General features: G+C 28.0%; 4 protein-coding genes across 5 annotated transcripts; 1 reads left to right on the top strand and 3 right to left on the bottom strand.

The window, feature by feature from the left end:
- The first annotated feature begins 1,916 nt into the window (after nucleotides 1–1,916).
- On the top strand, nucleotides 1,917–11,240 carry LOC130664235 (uncharacterized). Of its 2 annotated transcripts, XR_008989326.1 has the most exons (6): nucleotides 1,917–2,320; nucleotides 2,391–2,602; nucleotides 4,395–4,771; nucleotides 4,850–5,021; nucleotides 6,596–10,154; nucleotides 10,320–11,240. XR_008989326.1 is itself a non-coding variant. In XM_057464091.1 (5 exons), the coding sequence occupies exons 1-5, from the start codon at nucleotides 2,173–2,175 to the stop codon at nucleotides 6,713–6,715; spliced, it is 1,029 nt and encodes a 342-aa protein (XP_057320074.1). In that variant the 5' UTR covers nucleotides 1,917–2,172; the 3' UTR covers nucleotides 6,716–11,240. The 2 variants fall into 2 exon arrangements, 1 of the variants encoding a protein (XP_057320074.1); XM_057464091.1 differs by having other exon boundaries at nucleotides 6,596–11,240.
- Nucleotides 6,761–9,703, bottom strand: LOC130664236 (snurportin-1). Its single transcript, XM_057464092.1, has 5 exons — nucleotides 9,537–9,703; nucleotides 9,047–9,284; nucleotides 7,408–7,596; nucleotides 6,960–7,334; nucleotides 6,761–6,900 (listed from the first exon to the last, which is right to left on the bottom strand). Exons 1-5 carry the CDS (start codon nucleotides 9,701–9,703, stop codon nucleotides 6,862–6,864), a joined length of 1,008 nt encoding a protein of 335 aa, XP_057320075.1. The 3' UTR covers nucleotides 6,761–6,861.
- Nucleotides 11,046–17,907, bottom strand: LOC130664233 (lysosomal aspartic protease-like). The gene is made up of 9 exons (XM_057464088.1): nucleotides 17,766–17,907; nucleotides 17,602–17,663; nucleotides 16,057–16,313; nucleotides 15,853–15,971; nucleotides 14,461–14,660; nucleotides 14,247–14,369; nucleotides 13,007–13,154; nucleotides 12,841–12,933; nucleotides 11,046–11,451 (listed from the first exon to the last, which is right to left on the bottom strand). The coding sequence occupies exons 2-9, from the start codon at nucleotides 17,661–17,663 to the stop codon at nucleotides 11,290–11,292; spliced, it is 1,164 nt and encodes a 387-aa protein (XP_057320071.1). The 5' UTR covers nucleotides 17,766–17,907; the 3' UTR covers nucleotides 11,046–11,289.
- A 134-nt stretch (nucleotides 17,908–18,041) lies between these two features.
- On the bottom strand, nucleotides 18,042–22,004 carry LOC130664234 (lysosomal aspartic protease-like). Its single transcript, XM_057464089.1, has 9 exons — nucleotides 21,755–22,004; nucleotides 21,464–21,569; nucleotides 21,271–21,394; nucleotides 21,093–21,211; nucleotides 20,816–21,015; nucleotides 20,060–20,182; nucleotides 19,827–19,986; nucleotides 18,402–18,494; nucleotides 18,042–18,323 (listed from the first exon to the last, which is right to left on the bottom strand). The coding sequence occupies exons 1-9, from the start codon at nucleotides 21,838–21,840 to the stop codon at nucleotides 18,171–18,173; spliced, it is 1,164 nt and encodes a 387-aa protein (XP_057320072.1). The 5' UTR covers nucleotides 21,841–22,004; the 3' UTR covers nucleotides 18,042–18,170.
- Between the last annotated feature and the right edge of the window lie 133 nt (nucleotides 22,005–22,137).

The raw sequence follows: 22,137 nt of genomic DNA, 5'->3' as shown, positions 1-22,137 counted from the left end.
TCAGTGACCAATGAAAATTAATAAACTGCTTAGGGTTGATTTCCAAAAATTGTCGCGTACATTAACGAGAATAGCCACTTTAGCTTGAATTTGACATTGAAATTGCCTGAAATTTGACAGCAAAAATTTAAAAGAAAAATTTGCGATTAATTTTTGCTCAATTTACCCTGATAGCACGAGTTGCTCGTCAAAAAGTTGGTATTCATTAGTTTGCGACCAACTTGACGACAAGTTGTCGACAACTCTACCCTAATAGCACAGTTTGCTTAAGCAAAAGTTTACTGTACAAAAGTTTCGTTGAATTTTTCTTCAAATTTCCGTCAACTTTGGACTTTTCCATTTTTTACGACAAGTTGTATGCAATTTATTATTGAATTTGAAGTAAATTTACTGCTAGAATTAGAATGCAAATTCACTTCAAAAGTTGAATAGACAAAAGTTGTCATTAATTTTCAGGTAAATTTTATGTCAATTTATCGTTAATTTGACTTAAAAAATTATTAAGTATATTTTTACGCTCAAATTGTAGACAATTTTATGTATAAATTTGCTTACCTTCTGAAATGGTAAGAAAGAACATTACCGACCGTTTTTTCTCGTACAAGTTTACCTTAAAATTGAAGAAAAATTAACCGCACATTTTTAGTTTCAACTTTTACTGTGAAATTATCTGCAAATTCGGGCAGCAGATTTCAGGTAATTTCAACATCAAATTACCGTCAATTTCAATGCAAAGTGGCTATTAGGGTAGCTTTTGAAACTTTTGGGTACAGGTTACCGTCAACTTTTTGAGAAAGTTGTTGACGCCAGGGAAGAGCCGCAATTCGAAAGCAGGTTTCTGGGAAAATTGAAGACAACTTTCCGTCAACTTATGGATTTCCAACTTTTGGCCACCAACTTTCTCAAAAAGTGACCGTCAACTAATTGGATTTCCAACTTTTGCCACCAACTTTCTCAGAAAGTGTCTATCAACTTTGGAAATACCAACTTTTGCGGCCAACTTGGTGGCTGGTAACAGCTGTTAGTTTGCTAGTTTCTCGCCAACTTATCAGGGATAACTTTTTACGAGAAAAAAAAGTCAGCAATGTTCATTCTTACCATTTCAGAAGATAAGCAAATTTATACATGAATATGTCTACAATTTGAGGATAAAAAAATAAACAATTTTTTAAGTCAAATTAACAATAAATTGATGTAAAACTTTTTCTGAAAATTGACGAAAAATTTTTGCTAGTCAACTTTGAAGTGAATTTGCATTCTAATTCGGGTAGTAAATTTACATAAAATTGTATAGCAAGTTGTATATTTTGTTTAATGGTTATTTCGTTATTTATTTATCTATTTTTTATTTTCACGTATTACTTATAAATAATTCTTAGAGCATTTCTAATGATATTATACATATTACTAAAGTATATCTGCGTTATAACGTAAAATTTCCATTTCATAATTAAACAAAAAATATGGAAAGGTCAGAAACTGAGAAATAAGAATGACAAGTAATATAATGATAAAGTGATCAGTAAATGCTATCATTCTAAATAGCAATTTTTTTCATTTAGGATTAAAACGTAAATAATTACAGGATAAGTTTGAAACTTTATTGTCTATGTAATAAAAATTACTATTTGAATTTTAAAGATTGTAATTGATACTTAGAAAATTGACGACACGTATTATAAAATTTATTATTTATAATGTTAAAATTCCCCATATTGACATCCGGGTTCCACGATATAATTTCAACGACTAATTTGTAAAGTTTATTTATTTCTGTGGATGGCAATAATTATATATTATATTTATTATTTAAATTTGAATTTTTAATTCCCGCGGAAAAATTGTACGTTGAAAATCCCGCTTGTTGGCGCCATTTTCTGTTGCCGGTTGTAAATATGCATCTATATACAATGTTGTCGGTTGTTGTTTCTTATTTTAAAAAATTACTCAAATCAAATAATATTTTTTTAAACAATTATTTTATTAGAAATGGATTGATTTTTTTTTCCTTAAATTAATACATTGTAAATATAAAATGTTAAATTTAATTTATTAGTAAAGAGATTAAATTAAAAAATAACTTTCAGTAGTTGTGTTAATATTTGTAAAAACAATTCCTTGTACTGCTGGTGTTATGGCTTAAAAAGGAATTTTATTTATTTATTTATTATTATGTACAGAGAAAGCTATAGTGAAATATCAAAGATAATGTATACACCTCATTCATCAGCGAGACAAAAAATTAGACAACAATTTAATTTAATACCTTTAGCTGCAATTGACACTGATGAAAATGATGAACGCTCCAATGTTTTGCAAGGTAGATTTCGTTAACATAAAAAGTTTTTTTTTTTTGTTTTACTAAATAAATGACTAATATTTATTTATAGATCTTATCAAGAAGACCTGGTATATGTGGAGTGTATCAACATTATTTAATTTCACGTGGGATAATGAACGAGTTTTGAAATTATATGCTAAAAGATTGAGAGAGGAAATAGCATCAATTTTACCTCATCATGACGTTGCATATGAAGCTAAAGTTACAGCTGAGGAGAATAATACGACAAAGTCTAATGAAACTGATCCGCCGGCAATAAAAGTATTTTATTATTTTTTCTGCTTAAAATTAATATTTTTTTTATGGTATCATAAATTATTTAAATGGCTGATTAAAAATTCTAACTAAATCATGTGGGAAGCAGTAAAATTTAGGATTTTAACTCTACAAAATTAAACCAGAGATTTTAAACAAAAGCAGGCAAATATGCAGAAATCTGGCAACAATTTTTCCCGCTTTTTATTCAAATTTTATATTTTTCTTTTACTTTGATCATTTATTTGATTCAAGCCGATAAAAAATTAGTATAAAATTGTAAAATATCTTAATTTGGAGTTAGTTGCGAGAATTTTAAAAGTATGAAAAATCAATTGCAGTGTCAGTTTGAGACTTTAAGGAAACATTTTTCAATTTTAAAATCCACAAAATTCACATGAAAATCAAAATTAGTTGATAATTTATTTTTATTATTTAATCAGTCAAGTCAAATAAATTATCCAAAGAAAAATAAACTTCTGAAGAAACAATAGTTTTCAATAGGTCGAAATAAGAGTCCTATTTCTGCACATTTACTTGACAACAGTCTGAAATTAATGTTTTTTTTTTTTTTTTTTTTTTTTTTTATTATTATGTTTTGCTTAATAAGGGAAATCGAATATAAGAAATCAATGATTATCGTTTATTGTCTAGTGCAGGGTGGCCACAAACCGGGGATATCGAGAATTATGAGGGAATTCAATGCAACCGAGAAATATCATGGAAATGCCAGGGAATTTCGAAAAGTATCCGGGAATTGAATTGCGACAGTTAAAAATGTAAAAGATTTTTCAATAATACACTAGTCACAAAAATTAAGAAATATTTTAAAAATTGAAAATTTTTAAGTGATTGTTAACAGGATGTAACTCGAAGGAAAATAGTCGTGCAACGAAAACAAAAAAGACAAACTGTAGCTTCGAGTGTCTAGTTTTCTGATTAGGTCTTTAAATGTTTTATTATGCATGGTCCCGAAGTAATCCTAAGAAAACCATCGAAAAAAAAGTTTTCCAAATTTTCGCTCGTTTTAAAAACGATCTTCGGGCTTCAAAAAATTTTTTTCAATAATTATTATGGATTTTTTGTCACTCTGGAACCGTAAAAAAAAAAAATTTAAAGGCCAGACCAGAAAACTAGACACTTGAAGCTACAAATTGCTTGTTTTTGTTATACGACCATTTTCCTTCGAGTTACAACCTGGAGAAAATCACTTAAAAATTTGAAATTTATTTCATATCCCTTAATTTTTGTGACTAGTGTATTTTGAATTTATTTTAATCATAAAATTTCTGAATAAAAATTTCAACTTACAATAACTTATAATAAAATATTAATTTATTTTATTGACTTTTTTTTGGTTTCTCATATGATTTAATCATCAAGTTTAATTATTGACAATTAAAATATAATAAAAACTTTGAACGTCCATGAGACGAGTAAAATTTCAGAATCGGGGAAAAATGTGAAATTTTTTACTGGAAAAGTGGAAAATATCAGGGAATTTTAAAATCATTTCTTTGTGGCCACCCTGTAAAATAATTTGTACCGTGAATAATAATTACATCCGTAAAATTACGTTGAAAGAATGCATATATAAAAATATTATTGGCAATAATTATTTTAATAAAGAGTTGGGTCAAGTCGAGAGCTTAAAAAAGTAATAATTTTTCAGACGATACGTTGTAAAAGTTTAAAATAAACAACAACCATCGATCTACGTTATATTTTTTCTGAAGAAACTTTTTAAATTTTTAAATACGAATCTGAAAAAAAATTATATTTTATTTTACTATTTCAGATTGAACTCTTCGCAAGAAAATTAACTGAGGAAGTACCGAATTGCATTTATACTGGTCTCATAACATCCTGGGGGTCTACTATTAATGATTCAGAGAATGAAAAATCAGCTAATCTACCACTTCTGTTGTGTCGCGGCAACAAAACTGCGATAAGAGCAGTTAATAAAACTTTGAATGTTATGTTTGATTGTACAATTATTCCACTCTTAGCAACAGAAGAAGATTTGCAGTGGCTTTTACCTGCAATATTACAACATAATAAAAACAACCCTACAAAAGGACAAGTTAAACTAGAATATAAACTTCTGAATACTTTAATTACAGACAGTATTGGCTTTACGTGTGATGTATCAACTCTCAGTGATTTATGGAATGCGTAAGATTTATATAGATTATTATTTAATTTTGGAATTTATTAAATTATTACTATAATCTATTTTACCTTTAATTGTAGAATTTGCGATTCTTCAGATGATAATGATAATGATTCAGAAGTTTTATTAAAACCAGTTCAACTATTTCATGAAGTATTATTAAGACAAACTTTAGTTGGTGCTGGGTTACAACTCGGTCTTTCCAAATTATTTAGGATGACTTTCCCAACTTTTAAAATAATGGATAATAAAGTAAGTGGTTTTTTTTTTGTTCAAGTGGACCACTAGTGTGACCGCCTGAAAAAATGATAATTTTTGGGAATTGTTTTTAAACGCTCCAAAGAAAAAAAATCCCCCACCCCCGCTGCAATGATAGCGACCTTCACAGTCCATGAAATAAAACAAACCAAATAATGTATTAAACTAGAAGGTATTTCCCGTAACATGACCCTCGGGCTAAGAAAAAAATTGAAATTTAACAAAATGGCGGAGTTTTTAAAAACAATTTCAAATTTCGCACGAAAATCTAATGATTTTTTGCCTGTCCAATTAATACTTTTGATTCGATAAAAAAACTGAAGATTTGTGGTTCGTCGAAACATATCAAAGCAGCAATTCGAATCAAATCAATCGGTTGATTTTTTTAGGTAGATTTCTTTAGAAATCGGACTATCGCAATGGGTCTCATGATCGAATTATCAAAGAATTTTGTCACCACATATCTTATTTTACCTAGTAGAGTCAAAAAATACCATCCATTCAAAAGTTTATATATGTATGTATGTATGGTGACACGACCGATGATCCGAGGACAATTGATCCGCGACAATTAATCCGCGACAATTGATCCTTACGACGATTGATCGGTCGATAAAATGCGTGTAACATGAAAAATTACGCCCTTTTTTCACTAATTTTGTGTGCGTGTAATATAAAAAATATACTCACACACAAATTAGTGAAAAAAGGGCGTAATTTTTCATGTTACATGCATTTTATCGACCGATCAATCGTCGTAAGGATCAATTGTCCTCGGATCAACGGTCAGGTAATCGTATGTATATATATACGATATAACGCGCCTTGTCATCACGATAGCGCCCGCAATTCTTAACGGATCTTAATGAAATTTTATACACTTATTTATTAGACGATTACCTTGATCAAGTTCGAAGATGAGCCCAATCGGTCGATTAGTTTGGAAGTTGTGGGTGTTTGAAATTTTTTTTGATTTTCATAAAAATGAATTTTCTGGCTTTATCCTTAAATAACTTTTGAACCGAAAATGATAACTCAATTATGTAAAAAATATCTCAAAATTTGGACGATTAGCTTTAATTTTCACTTTAATACTTCATTTTTTTAAACATCTTTTCTAACAATTTGATGATGTCGAAAATTTCACAAAAAATAAAAAAAACTTATTTTTGCAGCTTAGTGTTTTAATAACTTTCAAATGATAAGGCATAACTCATTTCCTTGAAATTCATGTTTAAGCTTACAAAATAAGTATTAATTACACTATTGTAGCTTTATTGTATTTACATAAGAAATCTATCTCTCCATTCCGGGTAAGGCCGGATGGCTCTTTTATTTCGAATCATAATTGCAGCAATTTTGAAAAATGTATTTTCGAAAACCGATAAGCGGCTGCTCTTCAGATGACTGTAACTCTTCGAGATATGCACTGGAAATTTTAGTATGTGATTTTTAAATGAATAGATTATCGAAGTATGCAAAAAAAAAAAATTGATTTTTCGAAATTTTACACTAGTGGTCACCTTAATTTATCTTTTGTAAATAAAATAATTCGAATATTATTACAGATTTATGCCAAGACAACAGATGATCTTCATAAAATTTTATTGTATTTCAATGAAAAAGCTTTTCAAATATTATACACAAATTTGGATTCAGTAACAAATTCCAGTTCTGAATTAACGTAAAGATTAAAGTAAAAACTTTTGAAAACTAAGTAACACAATTTTTGCAAGTGAATAAATGTGTGTAAAGTTTGATTTCATTTTATAAAATATTAGTTTTGAAAATTATAAATTATTTAAATAAATTAGTTTAAATATTTTTATTTACATCAATTTTCGTCACAAGCATTAACATTCATCACATCCATCTGTAAGAAAAAAAAATTAATAACATTTTTTAATCAAACAGTTATAATAATCATCTTACCGGAAATTCTTTCAAGCCATCTGAATTTTTTTTCCTACAATTTTTAAAAAGAATGTACTGCCTAAAATCAATATATCCATCTGGTTTTGTATCTAGTTCCAATGGAACCGAAATACCCAACACTTCAGACATCATAAATGGTTTCAGCCAAGTTACAAGCGGTGAGCGCCCATTCATATAAAATCCTTCTCGATGGTAAAATAAAAATCCATCTAATGGAAGACTAGGTGACAAATTTTGTAAAAAATTTGTTAAATTTCCATTACAAAAAATATTTGGTAATGATAAAATTGGATATTGATTTAATTCACTTTGTGTACTCAATTCTACAGTCTCTTCGAGTTTAGAATTTAGCCAAAAATGACGAAATTCAGCCTAAAAAACATTAACAATTAAATAATTATAAGATAACTTATCGGTAAATGAATTACTAAAAATCGCAACGTACATCACAATCAAGAAATGTTTGATTGGACCAACTTAAAACATCAAGAACATAATATGATTGTTCTTTTCTAACCCATATACAATCTAAAACAGTACAATTCCTATTATGTTCTCCATAATTTCCTCCTGGTAAAACTGAATTAAATTCAATAATTTTATTACCCCGTCTTGTAAATACTTGAGTTTTACCCTGTAATTTTTAAATTACAATTAAAATTTAAACGTTATTATAATTTTAAAAATTATTATTAAGTAATAATAGTAGGGATGTACATCTAAACCGGCTTAATCGGTTGAAAAAGGTAACCAGGTTAATTAGCTGGCTAGCTCTTTAGCTCAGCCGATTCAACAGGTTAACTTAATTAGCTTAGCTAAGAGCCGAAACGGTTAATTTAATTTTTTATTAATTTACCATCAAATAATAAGAGACAAGTACTTAGAGATAATAAAATTTTAAGCTGAAGACGCAAATGTAATACAGATACATAAAACGATTTTAAAATAAAATAATTACAATTTATAAGATTTTTGAGTTAAAATTATAGATTTGTTTATAATTTTAACCCAGCGAATCAGTAAGTCTTTCAGTGATATCTCTGTTTGTCGACAGCAGGGTAATATTATTTCTGCTAAAAAAACTGTTTGTTGTCAGAAAATGCTAATCTACTAATATTTTTCTATCAAAATAAAAGTTATAAACAAAACTCTACTTTTAACTCAACAATCTGATAAATTGTAATTATTCCATTTTAAAATTGTTTTATGTATTTAACCATGTTTGATTCATCTTTAATATTAAGCAGGACGATCACATCCCCGGTGGAAAATTTTTGGAATTTTCTCTGAAAAACTCAGTTCTAAAGTTCTAAAGACTTTTTCAGAGTTTTTCAGAGAAAAGTCCGAAAAATTTCCACCAGGGATCACTCCTTATCGTCGTAAGTTAAATTGGCTTACTATGAAATCACACAGACACTATCTTCTGGCATGTTATCTGTTTAAAATATTGGAGACTGGTAAACCGAAAATTCTGCGAGATATGTTTAAAGATGAGGATGCTGAGGTCAGACGGTCTGACAAACTTGCAGCCAAAAGCAACAATGTTGCCTTTAAAATACCAAATTTTAGTACTACCACCTTTGAGCATTCGTTTGTTGTGTCTGCAATTCAGTTATGGCAGGAGCTGCAATCAGATGTAATAAACACCTATTCTTTCAAAAAGTTTTAAAAACAAAGCATTTGAATTATTTTTAAATGTAGAAATTGATAGTATCTATCAGCTTGTTAAATCCCACTAATATTAATTATATATTCAGTTTATACTTTATATAGTACTTTACGTGACAATGTATATAAATTTTATATTTATGCCATCTGGCTTTAAGCTGTGGCATATAAATTCAATAAATAAATAAATTATATTACAATTGCTTCTTCAGCTTTAAATTTTATCATCTCGACTTGTCTTCTAACACTGAATGGCAAATTAATAAAAAATTCAATTAACCGTTTTAACCCTTAGCTAATTAGCTAATTTATTTTGAGTTAACCCGTTAAACCAGCTAAGCTGATGAGCAAGCCAGCTAATTAACCTGGTTAACTTTTTTAACCGGTTTAGATGTACAGCCTAAAATAATACATACTTTACAAGCAACAATCAAAGCACGTCGTCCTTTTGGACAAGGTAACATGAACCATTTATCAATAAAATCTTCAGGTACATCAATCATCCATTCTGACAACATCAATGTATTAATATAAAGTTTATTTTTCTTTGATCTACTTTTATTATCAATTACCATTGACTCTTCATGCTCATCTTCTGATAATAAAACGTCTTCTAGTATTGCACGAGCTGAATTTACAATAGCGTTTCTGCTTCTAAAATAATAATTAAGAAATATTAACTCACGTATTAACTGTAAGGTCTATTTTATTTTCAGCTAATTAAATACTTTAAGTAAACGATGTTCAATTAGTTTTAATTGAGAGTTTAATTATCAGTTAAAATTTTTATAAATTTTTAATTAAAGTTCTATTTATAAATACATACTAATTTATTTGATATCTTAATTTTACATCGATTATGTTATTAATTTTTTTTTATAATTAAACTTATATTTAAAATCTTACTCTTTCTGGCGTTTTAATAAATCCTGTCGTCTAATTTCTTGAGGCGAATCATCATAATCAACGTCTAAATTATAATTATTTTTTTTAATTGGTTTTTTGTAAAATACTGAACGGATATTTTTTACATTATTATCATCTAATAATTCAACTGTAACTGGTTCAATCATTTTAATAATTAAATGTAATATTTCATAAATAGTCTAGTTGTGACCAAGTGTTTATACATTAAATGTATCAGAGGTTAGATGTGCTCGGCTGAAAAAAAAATAAATAAATAATGCAACTAAAATATTTTTGTGCGTGAAATATTACTTCATAAAACTCGTTATTCAAATTTAAAAAAAAAATATAATAAAAGTTACTCACCTCAAGCGCAAAGTATCAATTGTACTTTAATCTTGCTCAAAAATTTTTACCGGTAAATTCACTTATTCGAATTAAAGATATAAGCTTGGGTTGTTTTTATAAATATATATATACTACAATTCTTAAGACGAAATAAATTAATACTGATACACTTTTAAATTAAATGACTGAGAAATTCATATGAAAACATCAAATTTTATTGATAATTTTGATTGTATTCGTAATTTTTTATTGGTCACAATATTTTCGAAAGTAAGTACACTGTGAATATTGACTTCCGCCAATTTGCATTAGCTTTAAATGATTTTAAAATAAAACTATTTCAAGTATTCATTTTAAAATGTTTCTTTGATTAATTATAATAATAAATGTAGAAAAACGTTTATTAGTTTAACCAGGTTAATTGTTACTTTAAAGTCTATTAGATCTTGTGACGACAAGTTCAACGCAAGCGCACCGCCATGTTTTGAAGATGGCAATTCAAAAGTTTTGGACACTTTTCATACAATTTGCTGAGAAAACACATACACATACACTGCTCATAGACGTATAAACGCACTGATATGAAATGAACAGCCCTGATTATAAGAAATCTAATTTGAAATTATGTGAAAATCTAAATTACTTTATATTGTATCATATCATAAAATTATAATTTGAAATAATTCAAAATAATTATGTAATTATTTTCTCCCAAGTAGCACAGAGACAACTTTAAGATGTCTTTTGAAAGGATAATATAAAATTTTTTTTGTCTCATAGTCACTTTTTTGTGTATGAATAAGACATGCAAATGTTGGTTCCGAAGACAAAGGAAATTTGTGTTGTTTTTCTTGTCTTATGGCAATTAAAAAGTTGTTTAGGTGACTTATTTTACCACTATTTGTAATTTACTTTTTGTCGTCACTTGTGTCAAGTCTTAAAGAGTAAAATAGTTAACAATAATTTACCAAATACTTGTAAATCGTAAAATAATTTGTGGACACATTTTAAAAATTAATTATATGCCATTGCGTCTTTTACAAATTATTTTATCAAAATTTTTCAAGTGTCCAAAGCTGACCATCAAGTTACCAAGAACGGTACCTTTACCTTATTCCTACTTTTTTTTTCACACTTAACAAAGCAAATGAATAAAACATGTTGACTGGATCAATTTTTATTAAAAATTCATAACTGAACGTACATGAATCAATTGCTATTATTATGATCATAATAAATATATAAATGAAAGTTTATTAATATAAAAGTAACGAAGGGTAAATAAAAATGAAAAGTTTAATTAATCTTATTTGGTATATTAAATTAAATTGATTTTTAAAAATACACCCATGGTTTTGAAAATTTTTTTTTAATAGTATTTTCAGAATATAGAAACTTTGATATTTTATTTAGCAATGGCAAACCCTACACGATTATTCTCCATGTCAAACTCAGTGTAAAAACGTCCAATAAAAACGTCACCAAGAATCCACAGTGGTCCGTTTGGCGGAGGAATATCAATACCCATGAATCCACTGAGACAGATAGTTTTACCAAATGAAGTTACCTAAAATAAGATAATGAATAAGCCATAGTTATTAGTTAAATTACACTGTGGGTTTAGATGATAAAGGTAAACTTTTCATTTTAAATTTCTTGCCTTGATTACGCTCAATGTAATGAATAATAAAAATACTTTCAAACTTTATGATCCTGAAGTTCGTAGACAATCATAAATTTTCCGATTTTCCGTCAACAATTTAATTACAAAGAAAAACTAAAAATATGCACACGTAGAAAATTAAAAAAGCTATAGGTGCAATTTTTTTTTATATTTTTTTTTTTTTTTATAAACTTTTTGTAAAAAAAAATACGTTTTCTTCTGTTCAAATAAATATCCATAGAAATGGTCAGTAGTAAGATTATGTTTTTACTTCTTATACATTACCTAGAGAATATTTACTTGATATTGAATAAATACATCAATCATTAAATTTTTATTTATTTTAATTATCATATTAAATGTCTTCAAAAAATATATCAATTTTTTTTTTTTAACTTCCCGCTAAGAAAATTGTAAATTTTCAAAAATTCGGGAAGTTATTGGTTTCGGTCCGATTTACGAAAATCGAATTTCCATCAGATGTCGACGTTTCGAGGTCCTAGGAAGCTATCCTGACTAATTTCACGATGATGTCCGAGTGTATGTATGTAAATATTCATAACTCTTGAACGGATGAACCGATTTTGATCGTTGAGGTGTCATTCGACGCGGCTTGTTAATGTCTTGAAGCCGTAGAAATTTGAACTTAATCGGTAGGGTGCGTTCAGAGATATTTCAAAAATAAAATTTTTTCGAAAATGTTTTATTTGGATAACTTTTAATTTGCTCGATGGATTTATTCCAAAATCTAATCAACTCTAAAACTCTATAAGCCGCGTCGAATGCCACCTCAACCATCAAAATCGGTTCATTCGTTCAAGAGAAACCGTTGACGAAAGAATTCAAAAAAAAATTTTTTTTTTGTTTTTTCGAAATTTCTCAAAAACAACTCGATAAATCGATTTCAAAATTTGATCAGCTTTAGAACTTGATAAAACACGTCGATTGCCGCCTCAACCATCAAAATCGGTTAATTCGTTCGCGAGATATCGCGGAAGAAAGAAATGCTAATAAATGGTTTTTTTACAAAACAATGGCATACAAAAGTATTTGCGAGCTCGAAAATGTATTCACAATAATGTTTTCGAGCTCGTTGAGCTCGAAAACAGCGGGAAGTTCTGGGGCTGGCCCGCAGGGTCAACTGACAGACCGATTTTTTTTTTTTTGTTTGCAGCTTAAAAAACTCAACCGTTCCGTTATGGCAAGTGTTCAAAATTGTTTTGGGTCAAATTAAGGCTTGTCTCAAACAGAAAGAGTGTAATAGTGTAAATTATTAAAAAATAAAAATAATACCTTGAGTGTGTAATCATCACCAGTTAATGAAAATGCTCGACCGCCAAAAACAAAATCAATTTTAGGTAACGAGGGAATCATACTGCAATTAATCTATTTAAGAAAAGAAATTAATTAATAGTGATTCGAATTACTTATTATTATATAAGTTTATTTATCCACTTACCACAGCTTCACCTCCGGGAAGTGGAAGAGTACCAAGTGCTTTATTAATTGCTTCAATTTCTTTAACTGGACCTGCGATTAAGGAAGTACCAGTGTCCGCAATAGCTTCACAACCATTTTCACAAACTACTTGATCCCCAACTTTTATTCTATAATTTTGTTTACATACAGTATAAAATCTTTACATAAATATATATTAGGGTGCGTCATTTCGGAGCAACGTTTTTTTTTTAAGTGCATGTAGAAAAAATCATAGTTGAACACAAAAAAAAAATTTCGCGCAAAAAAAAAGTTCTATGTTCATTTCAATGTCGAGCTCTTGAAATCGATTAGAACACTACTTTTTTAAGAGCTTGAAATTAAAATGAAAATAACTAAAAAACAATACGGAATTTGAAAAAACTGTACTGATAATAATTTGTAGAGAACAAAAATGAATTGTAAAAAAATGCACTTATTAATTTCAAAATTTTCTAAATGCGTATTTTTTTAAAATTTAATTTTATTAATTATTTACTCTATATATTAATTATTTTACAATTGTCTGATGTCTGCTAAATTCACACTCATAGAATAAAATTGTCAACAAAAAAGACCCTATAACATTTTGTGATGAGTCTGATAGTTTCGCCGGAAAAGTAAAAAGATCTCCAACTTTACGTAGATGAGCTCTAATAACTTTTGAACAGATGAATTTATCAAAAAATGATAATAGACCTTTTTTGTTGAGCGTTCAATTTCCTACGAAAATATGTGTTAGTCTATTCGATCTATTGATTTGTTAACGAGTTAAAAACACTCAAAGTTAAAAAAAAAAACAAATTTTCCCGTGTTATTTAAATGGGAAATCGAATTTTTCAATGAGCTAGGTCTGTAATCGACATAGAATTTTGTTTCTTGCGCGAAATTTTTTTTTTCTGTTGATCTATGATTTTTTCCACGTGCACTTAAAAGAAAAAAATGTTGCTCCGAAATAACGCACTCTAATATGAATATAACGATTGACTTTATTCATTGTATTTAGATAATGAGTATATGAGATAATAATTGCTTAATATTGTATTTGCATTTTCATATTTTATTTTAGTTTGCCCAAGAAATTTGATAAACAGTCAACGAAACGTTGCTTTTTTTTTATAATTTAGCATTTGCTACTTATTTAATGTAAGTACTCAAGATCTTAAATTTGATTTGTACTTATAATATTTAAATAATAAAGAATTATTTAGTAATAAACATACCTGTCCATTTTAAATTGCCAGTAAGCTTGACGATCAACGGATACATATGTAAAATCACCATCATAGTGATCAGGATCAGAGCCACCAAGAATCATTTCACCTCCAACTTGAGCTTGTGGATCTCTAAAACAAAAAAATTGTTAAATTGATTGAAGCTTTTTTTTAAACTAATGATTAAAGTAATGTTTTTTTTTTTTTTTTTTTAATTTATTACCTGTTCAAATAAAAACTAAAGATTTTTTTCGATATTAATCCTTGGTCATACATACTGTAGAAAGGAGGCTTAACACCATCAACAGCAATTCGGTCATAAGCCATACCTAATATACCATCGAATTTAGCAGCAACGAATGCGAGTCCTGGTTCACTCATTGCTTCAGCAAATGTTTGATCTTTTATATCCATTCCAGCCAACTATTATAAATTATATTTGATTACTAATAACATTACACTGTAAAAATCGGGAGTGAATACAGATTTTATTTCAATCTAAATTCACTCCGTCACTCGGAGTTCCAGAGTTTTAAAAAAAATTCACTTTGCATGCGGAGTGAGTAGGGATTTTTTAATGGGCGGAGTGATTTCGAAGTGACGCGGATTTTATTTCAATCCGCATTCACTCCAGTCCGGAGATTCAATACTTGAATAAATTCATTTTAATAGAAACAGCTATTAATTAGAAACTTAATTATTTCAATAAATAATTGATTGAAATATTAATAATTAAACTATATATTGAATAACTATAGTGACATAGTTTTTGTGGGAATATTTTATATTTCGGTACAATATGAAATGTTATCTCGTGATATGATTGATGTAAATCATACGACAGTTTGTGACTCAATGGAATAATATTTATGAAAGTTTTATTATCAGTCACAATATCAAAGACCTAAGGTCACTATTGTTACGTTATGGCTTTAATTACATTTAAATAAAAATTTTAGAAATTTTTTTTTTAAGTCTCGAATTATTTATTCGACATAGTGGGCGAATAAATGGTTCGACACTTCTTAGAATTATAAGTAAATTAATAAATCGTTACTTTGTTGGTGAGATTATTTATTTTCACCGCCAACAATGTAACGGAAATCTCTTGCAATAAGAGAATCGCCGTGGCTCGTGAAGAGTCTAAACTCATGACGATGCATGAGACTCGGGCCACGATGGTGTTCACCAGAGCAACCTGAGATACGACACTGCAATAATTAATTTTTATATTTCATTGTACTCTGGGTGAAAATCCAGAGCAACTAGTCAGCCGATGAACATCCTAGCTAGGACGTACGTTCTTATAATTAAAACGTTTTGTTTCAATTATCGGACCCTACAAAATACCTCAAAATTAGAGAAAGCTCAGCAACGGGTGCACCTGGGGTCGATTGACACCCTAAACGCCACCCACCTGGTAATTTTTCGTAAAATTGGATTTTTCAGTTTGTAACTATGTATTAGTAATTTTTTTGAAAATTAATATTTTCCGAAACTCCCTCCGAGAAATTCACTCCGAGGGAATCAAATAAATAAAGTCATCCACTCCGAAATTTTTTTACAGTGTAACAATACAATACAGTGGAATAGAATAGAAAACAAATATTCTTACGGTAACAACATCCGTTGATAAAAATCCAGAAAGGCTGCCAGATCCATATCTGATGGCAAACTCGGTGCCATTTACTTTGTAAGTTTGTGATTTTCTGCTATCATATTTGTTATGTAACACTAAAAAAATAAACATTTTAATAAATAATAAAAAAAAGTAAAAAAAATATTTTATCGACAAAGTAATGAACTATTTTTTTCTTACAACAAGCAATGTTTGTGTAATGACACTTCTTCGATGGAATCCAAAGGTTTGATGATCCAGTATCGAACACAACATTGAATTTCTGTGGTGGTTTACCGATTGTTATTTCTCCATAATATTGAGCATCCATATAATTTGATAATGGCTCTGGATTTCCATCGTAAAATTGATTGCTGTATCTTATACGTATTTGATTAACATCTGTTCCAACTTCCTTTAAAGTATGTCGTACACTTTGAATTTTATGCACCGGGATTCTATATAATAAATAAATTATTAATGTAAATAACAAATAATAAGTGATGATATTTAGAGTCACTATAAATACATCCCGAGCCAAAAAACAAATTCGAGTTTAATCCTCAAAAGCCTCAATTCCTTTGATGTTTTATTTGCCGCCCAGAAAGTAACTCTACTTTAGTGCTCAAAATCCTCAATGAGATCTATGAGGTCTAAATGCGAATAATTTATCGATTTCAAATTATAACTAAGACCTCAAAATCCTCAACGAATGGAAAGTTATATTTTGGACTTTGAAAAATTTTAGATAGAAAAGGGAGGGAAGAGAATACGTCGAATGAGACTTTTGAGGTTCAAATGTGGATAAAATTATTCCTGTATGTTTTGAGTATTTTGAGGTTCTAATCCAGATTATGTTATTCCAGTTTAGTCCTCAAAGTGGTGAAATAATTAGTCATAACTACTACTTTGAGGACTAAACTAGGATAACTTTCAATACTATTGTCAATCTTAAAATTCTAAATTGATCCTCAAAAACCTCATTGAGAACTTTGAGACTTAAATCCGAATTTATTTTTTGACTCGGGATATTTTACAGCAAAAATTAAATTTAAATAAATGTTTTATAATGAAATTGAACAAGAGTCCGTTTATTCAAAAATCGATTAATTTAATTGTAAGTATTTAATGTCAACATAGACCTGTATCCTTATAAGTAATTTATGAGCATTACAATAAATTCTGAACATTTCAAAATAATTATTGCTGTTCTTTTTACAAAGAAACAGTGCTATTACTTATTTATTTAATTGATTAATTTAAATAAATGGAAAATTATAAGTGATAAGTGAATAATGACCCTCTTTAATTAACACAAAGGTCAACTTATAATAGTGCGATACTATATTTTCGATTTCATTTCATGCGCATCATTTAATTATCATTGTCAATAAAAATTATAAATATATATATATAAATAATACAGTTGTAATATTATTTTAATACAGCTAAAATTTACAAATTTATACAATTAATATAACGGTAAAGTTGACGAACATTTGACAGTTTCTAAAATTTGAAAATAATAAATTAAAATTTTTTTAACAAAAAAAATTATAAAATGGACTTTTAGAAAATTCTAAAGTCAGTAGATGCGTTTTTTTAATTTTATTAATTTAATTGTATAATTTTTTTATATGTAATTTAAAAATTGTCTTATGTTTGCTACATTTACACTCATGCAATTAATATTGAATTAACAGTATTATGAAATTAAAAAAATATAATTAATAAAAATAAGATTACCTCACTAGTGTCGCATTAGTAAACGTTAAAATAACGGCAAGCCATGGCAAAAAACGCCACATCTTTAAAAAAAAAAAAAAAGAATAAATTATTACTTAAAATTATTTATGCGATCGAAATAAATTATTTATTTTAATGATTGATAAATAATATAAAATTATTACAATGTAAGATAGTTTTTATTATTCAGTAAAACGTAATAAAATGTTCAAGAAAGGAAAGAACGTTTGGTCGTGGATGTTAATAGCGACTGAAGCGCAAGTACCGTTGTGAAGTAAAATGGTCAAAGATTTATTTACGTTTTTCGTTGAATCACTGTCTGATCATATGACTCAGTCAATAGCCAACCACATCATACTTTTCAAATGCCTTATCGCCTTTTCTTATCCTTGTAAAATATAATTTACATTACAATGCATTGAATATAAATAAAAATTACTAAAAGTAATTATTATTTAGACATTTTATGAGTAAATATATTTTTATTAATTATAAAAAAAATTATTTGTTTGTATACAAAAATTATTCATTAATTTAAAAATATAAAATTGAGTTTTTTCTTTTTTAATTTAAAATTTTGTTTTGCCCAAAGCAATCGTTCCATTCAAATGAAATTCAGTGTAAAATTGCATTAAAAATGCTCCGCCGATTGACCAAAAATCTAAATCCTCAGTATTTGGTATAAATGGTGATAAACATATTTGCATCCCATAGTAAACCAACTGAAAGTTAAAGAACAAAAGTAAAAATAAGTACAGTATTATTTTTTTTGTGAGTTAAATAATAAATTATCAACGTACGTGCTGAATATAATACTTTGAGTCGATTTCAAATTCAGTTCCACCAAGAACAAATGAAACGCGTGGTAATTTTGCAAATGTTCGACAATCAACCTTAAATAATATACAACAATGTTAAAATACATGAATAAATTACTGAGTATTCCAAGCGGTACTCAAAAATTGCGGACTTTTTGTTAAATTTAAGGAGGACCACTAGTGTGAAATTTTGAAAAAATCATTTTTTTTTGCATATTTCTAAAGTCTATACTTTCAAAAATAACATACTAAAATTTCTAACGCATCTTCGAACAGTTTTTTTGAGTTACAGCCATCTGAAAAGCAGCCGGTTTTCGGAAATACATTTTTCAAAATTGCTGCAGTTATAACTCGAAAAAAAATCATCCGATCGATTTGATTTGAATTACAGCTTCTTTTATATATATGTTTCTCCGTACCGCAAACCTCCAGTTTTCCGATCGAATCAAAAATGTAATTTTGTTAGGCCAAAAATTATCAAATTTTCGCGCAAAATTTTAAATTTTTCTTAAAAACTCCGCCATTTTGTTAAATTTTAATTTTTTTCTCAGCCCGAGGGTCATGTTACGGGAAATACCTTCTAGTTTAATAAATTTTTTGGTTTTTTTTATTTCATGCTCCGTGAAAATCGCTATCACTGCAGCAGTAGGAGGGGGTTTGGAGCGTTAAGAGATGAATAACTCGCTAAATTTTGAATTTTTTGGTCCAAAAATTTTATATATCCAAAAATATAACCATAAAACATTAAAACATTCCATGCAGTAGTTTTCTTTAGAAAAATTCCTAAAAATCATATTTTTTTCAGGCGGTCACTAGTAGCCCCCTTAAGATTGTTGACTTAAATTCAACAAAAGTCAACAATTTTTATTGTACCGTTTGGGATTATTGAGTAATCTTTATAAAATTATTTTACTTTGATAAAAATTAATTCAAAAGAATAAAATGTAATTTTCAAATAAACTGTTTTCACAGATACATCTTTAACTTATTAAATAAAATTCATCATTCAATGCATAAAGTTAAAATTTATCGAGTCATTACAGGTATTCGAAAATTTTAATTGATTTTTGAAAATGCCTCTTTTTGAATCATCATTTATTTTAAGGGTCATTCCAATTATGCAAAGAAAATTTGGTAAATCATTTTATCTTTAATAGGGAAAAGGTACCATTTTTGGCCACTGCTCCATTTTTGGACATTTAATACTTTATTTTAATTAATGAAAAAGTGTAAAATAAAATTACCATTTAAACGGTGGGATAAAAGTATTTTTTTCACATATTTTAAAAATTAATTATGTCATTACGTTTTTTATATATTATTATATTTAAAATTTTCAGGTGTCCAAAACTGGTCGTAACTTGGCCAATAATGGTACCCCTACCCTAGTTGTAGTTAAATTATTACCATGTATCTATAGGGCCAAGCTTTCACAATTTCTTTTGCTCCTAATAAATTATTTATTTTCATAATGTCGTTCTGTGGTCCTGTTATCGTATTTACACTGGTATCAAACACAGCTCTACATGACGTTGTACAAAATGAATGAGTTTTATTAACTACCAGTCTAAAATAATGCAGTTGAGTAGATTATTTATTGCAATGAAAATAAAATAATAATAATAAAATGAATGAAATACCGGTCAATTCTAAACATCCAGTATTTTTTAGCGATAACGGGTAACCATGTTAAATTTCCATCAACATGATCTCGATCAACTTCTCCAAGAATTAAATTACCTGCTCTATCAGTAGTTTCATCACTACAAAAATTGCAAAATTGCTTTTAAATAAAACTAATATTAAACAGGGTGGCCACAAAGAAATGATTTCAAAATTCTCTGATATTTCCCGGTCTTTCCAGTAAAACATTTCACATTTTTCCCTGATTCAAAAATTTTATTCGTATCATTAAGATATTCAAAGTTTTCACTATACACTAACGCAAAAAATAAAAGGAACAGGAAAATTTTATAAATTTTTTAGTGAATTTTGCAAGGCTGTAACTTCATGAAAAATAATCGTATCGAGATTTTAAAAAAAAGCGTTTTATAGCTTGAAATCTCTAGCTTAAGGAGCTCAAAAACAGCGGAAAGTTTTGGGGCTGGCCCGCAGGGTCAACCGATAGACCGATGTTTCGTTTTTGTTGCACGACCATTTTCCTTCGAGTTACAGCCTGTTTAAAATTACTTAAAAATTTTCAATTTTAATTTTTGTGACTAGTGTATTATTGAAATTTTTTTTAATTTTCAACTGTTACAATGAAATTCCCGAATACTATTTGAAATTCCCTGATATTTCCCGGATGCATTTAATTCCCTGATAATTTCCGACATGCCCTGTTTGTGGCCACCCTTTTAAACGACATTCAAAAAATGCAATTATAGTTTTTCTACCGATTCAAATATAATGTAAACACTGGTTTTTTAATAATTTTTTGTGCAAGCATGTTATAAAAAAATGGTTTTTGAGTACAATGACTTAAAGTCGAAAAACCAAGACCAATAATTCCATCGGCTTTTGTCATCACAAATGGAATTGTGGACATATGAGTCATCTCTACAAATAATTGATTAGCAACTTTTAAATGAGCAAGCTGAAATATTTAATATATTAACTTAATATTGTCATATGTGTTTTATTATAATAATTGATATAATAAACATGACATACATGAAAATGATCAATTGAAACTATGCCTCTCAAACTTTCAGATTTACTTTCAATATTACAACTAGTTCCATTTTCTTTATACGTCGAAGATTTCGAACCGTCGTATCGATTGTGAATCACTGAAAATATTTAAAATAAAATTTTGATTATAAAAATTAAATAAAAATAAATAATTTACTGCAAGCAATTTCAAATAATCCACAATGTTGAGAGGGTATCCATGAATCAGACCATGTTGTGGCAAAAATAACTTTAAATTGTTGAGCTGGTCTCCCGATTCCAATATTTCCATAATATTCAGCCTATAAAGATACGATATAAATAATATTATCTTCTAGAAATAATAAATTAATAAATAAATTAGTTCATACATTTAAAAATTTATAAAGAGCGACGTCTTCATAAGTTTGGTTTGGAGTTTTAATATCACTCGGAACTTCAGGTTGACGAAGAGTGTTATCATTGAATAACTCAATTCTAAAGATAAAAATAAAAAAAATTATACTCATGTTACTGGTGAGAATGAATCATGTAAGATAAATGAATTGTAAAATAGGCATTAAAGTATCTAAAAAATCATATCTTCAAGTAAATTTCAATATGAAAAATGTTTAAAAAAAAAATATTTAGTTAATTTAATTAATTATATGTATAGTACTTACACTATTGCCGTATTTACGTAGCCAAAAAATATTATAACTAATAAAATTTTTATCAAGTTATACATAGCGATATTGTTGTTTTTCATTACTTTTAACTATTATTCATAAATGTATTGTCTTTTGTTGCTTAACTAATTATTAATAAAAACAATAAGAACGACATTCACAAACGACTCAATTTCCTCATAAATTCGGGATCCCCGTCAATTTATGAATAAACGCCAACGAATTTACAGAACAGAGCGACATCACCGAACCAAAAGCGAACTCTGTTATCACTTCATGCGAAGTGATAATTATGCAGCGCGAAAAAGAAACAATTGAGTTAATATTAAATTTATATCAACTTAATTAATCAATTAATTGTAATATTTACTTATTTA

This window comes from Microplitis mediator, chromosome 2, assembly GCF_029852145.1.
Source record: "Microplitis mediator isolate UGA2020A chromosome 2, iyMicMedi2.1, whole genome shotgun sequence".
Taxonomy (NCBI): Eukaryota; Metazoa; Arthropoda; class Insecta; order Hymenoptera; family Braconidae; genus Microplitis; species Microplitis mediator.
This window is presented reverse-complemented; position numbering and strand designations above follow the sequence as displayed.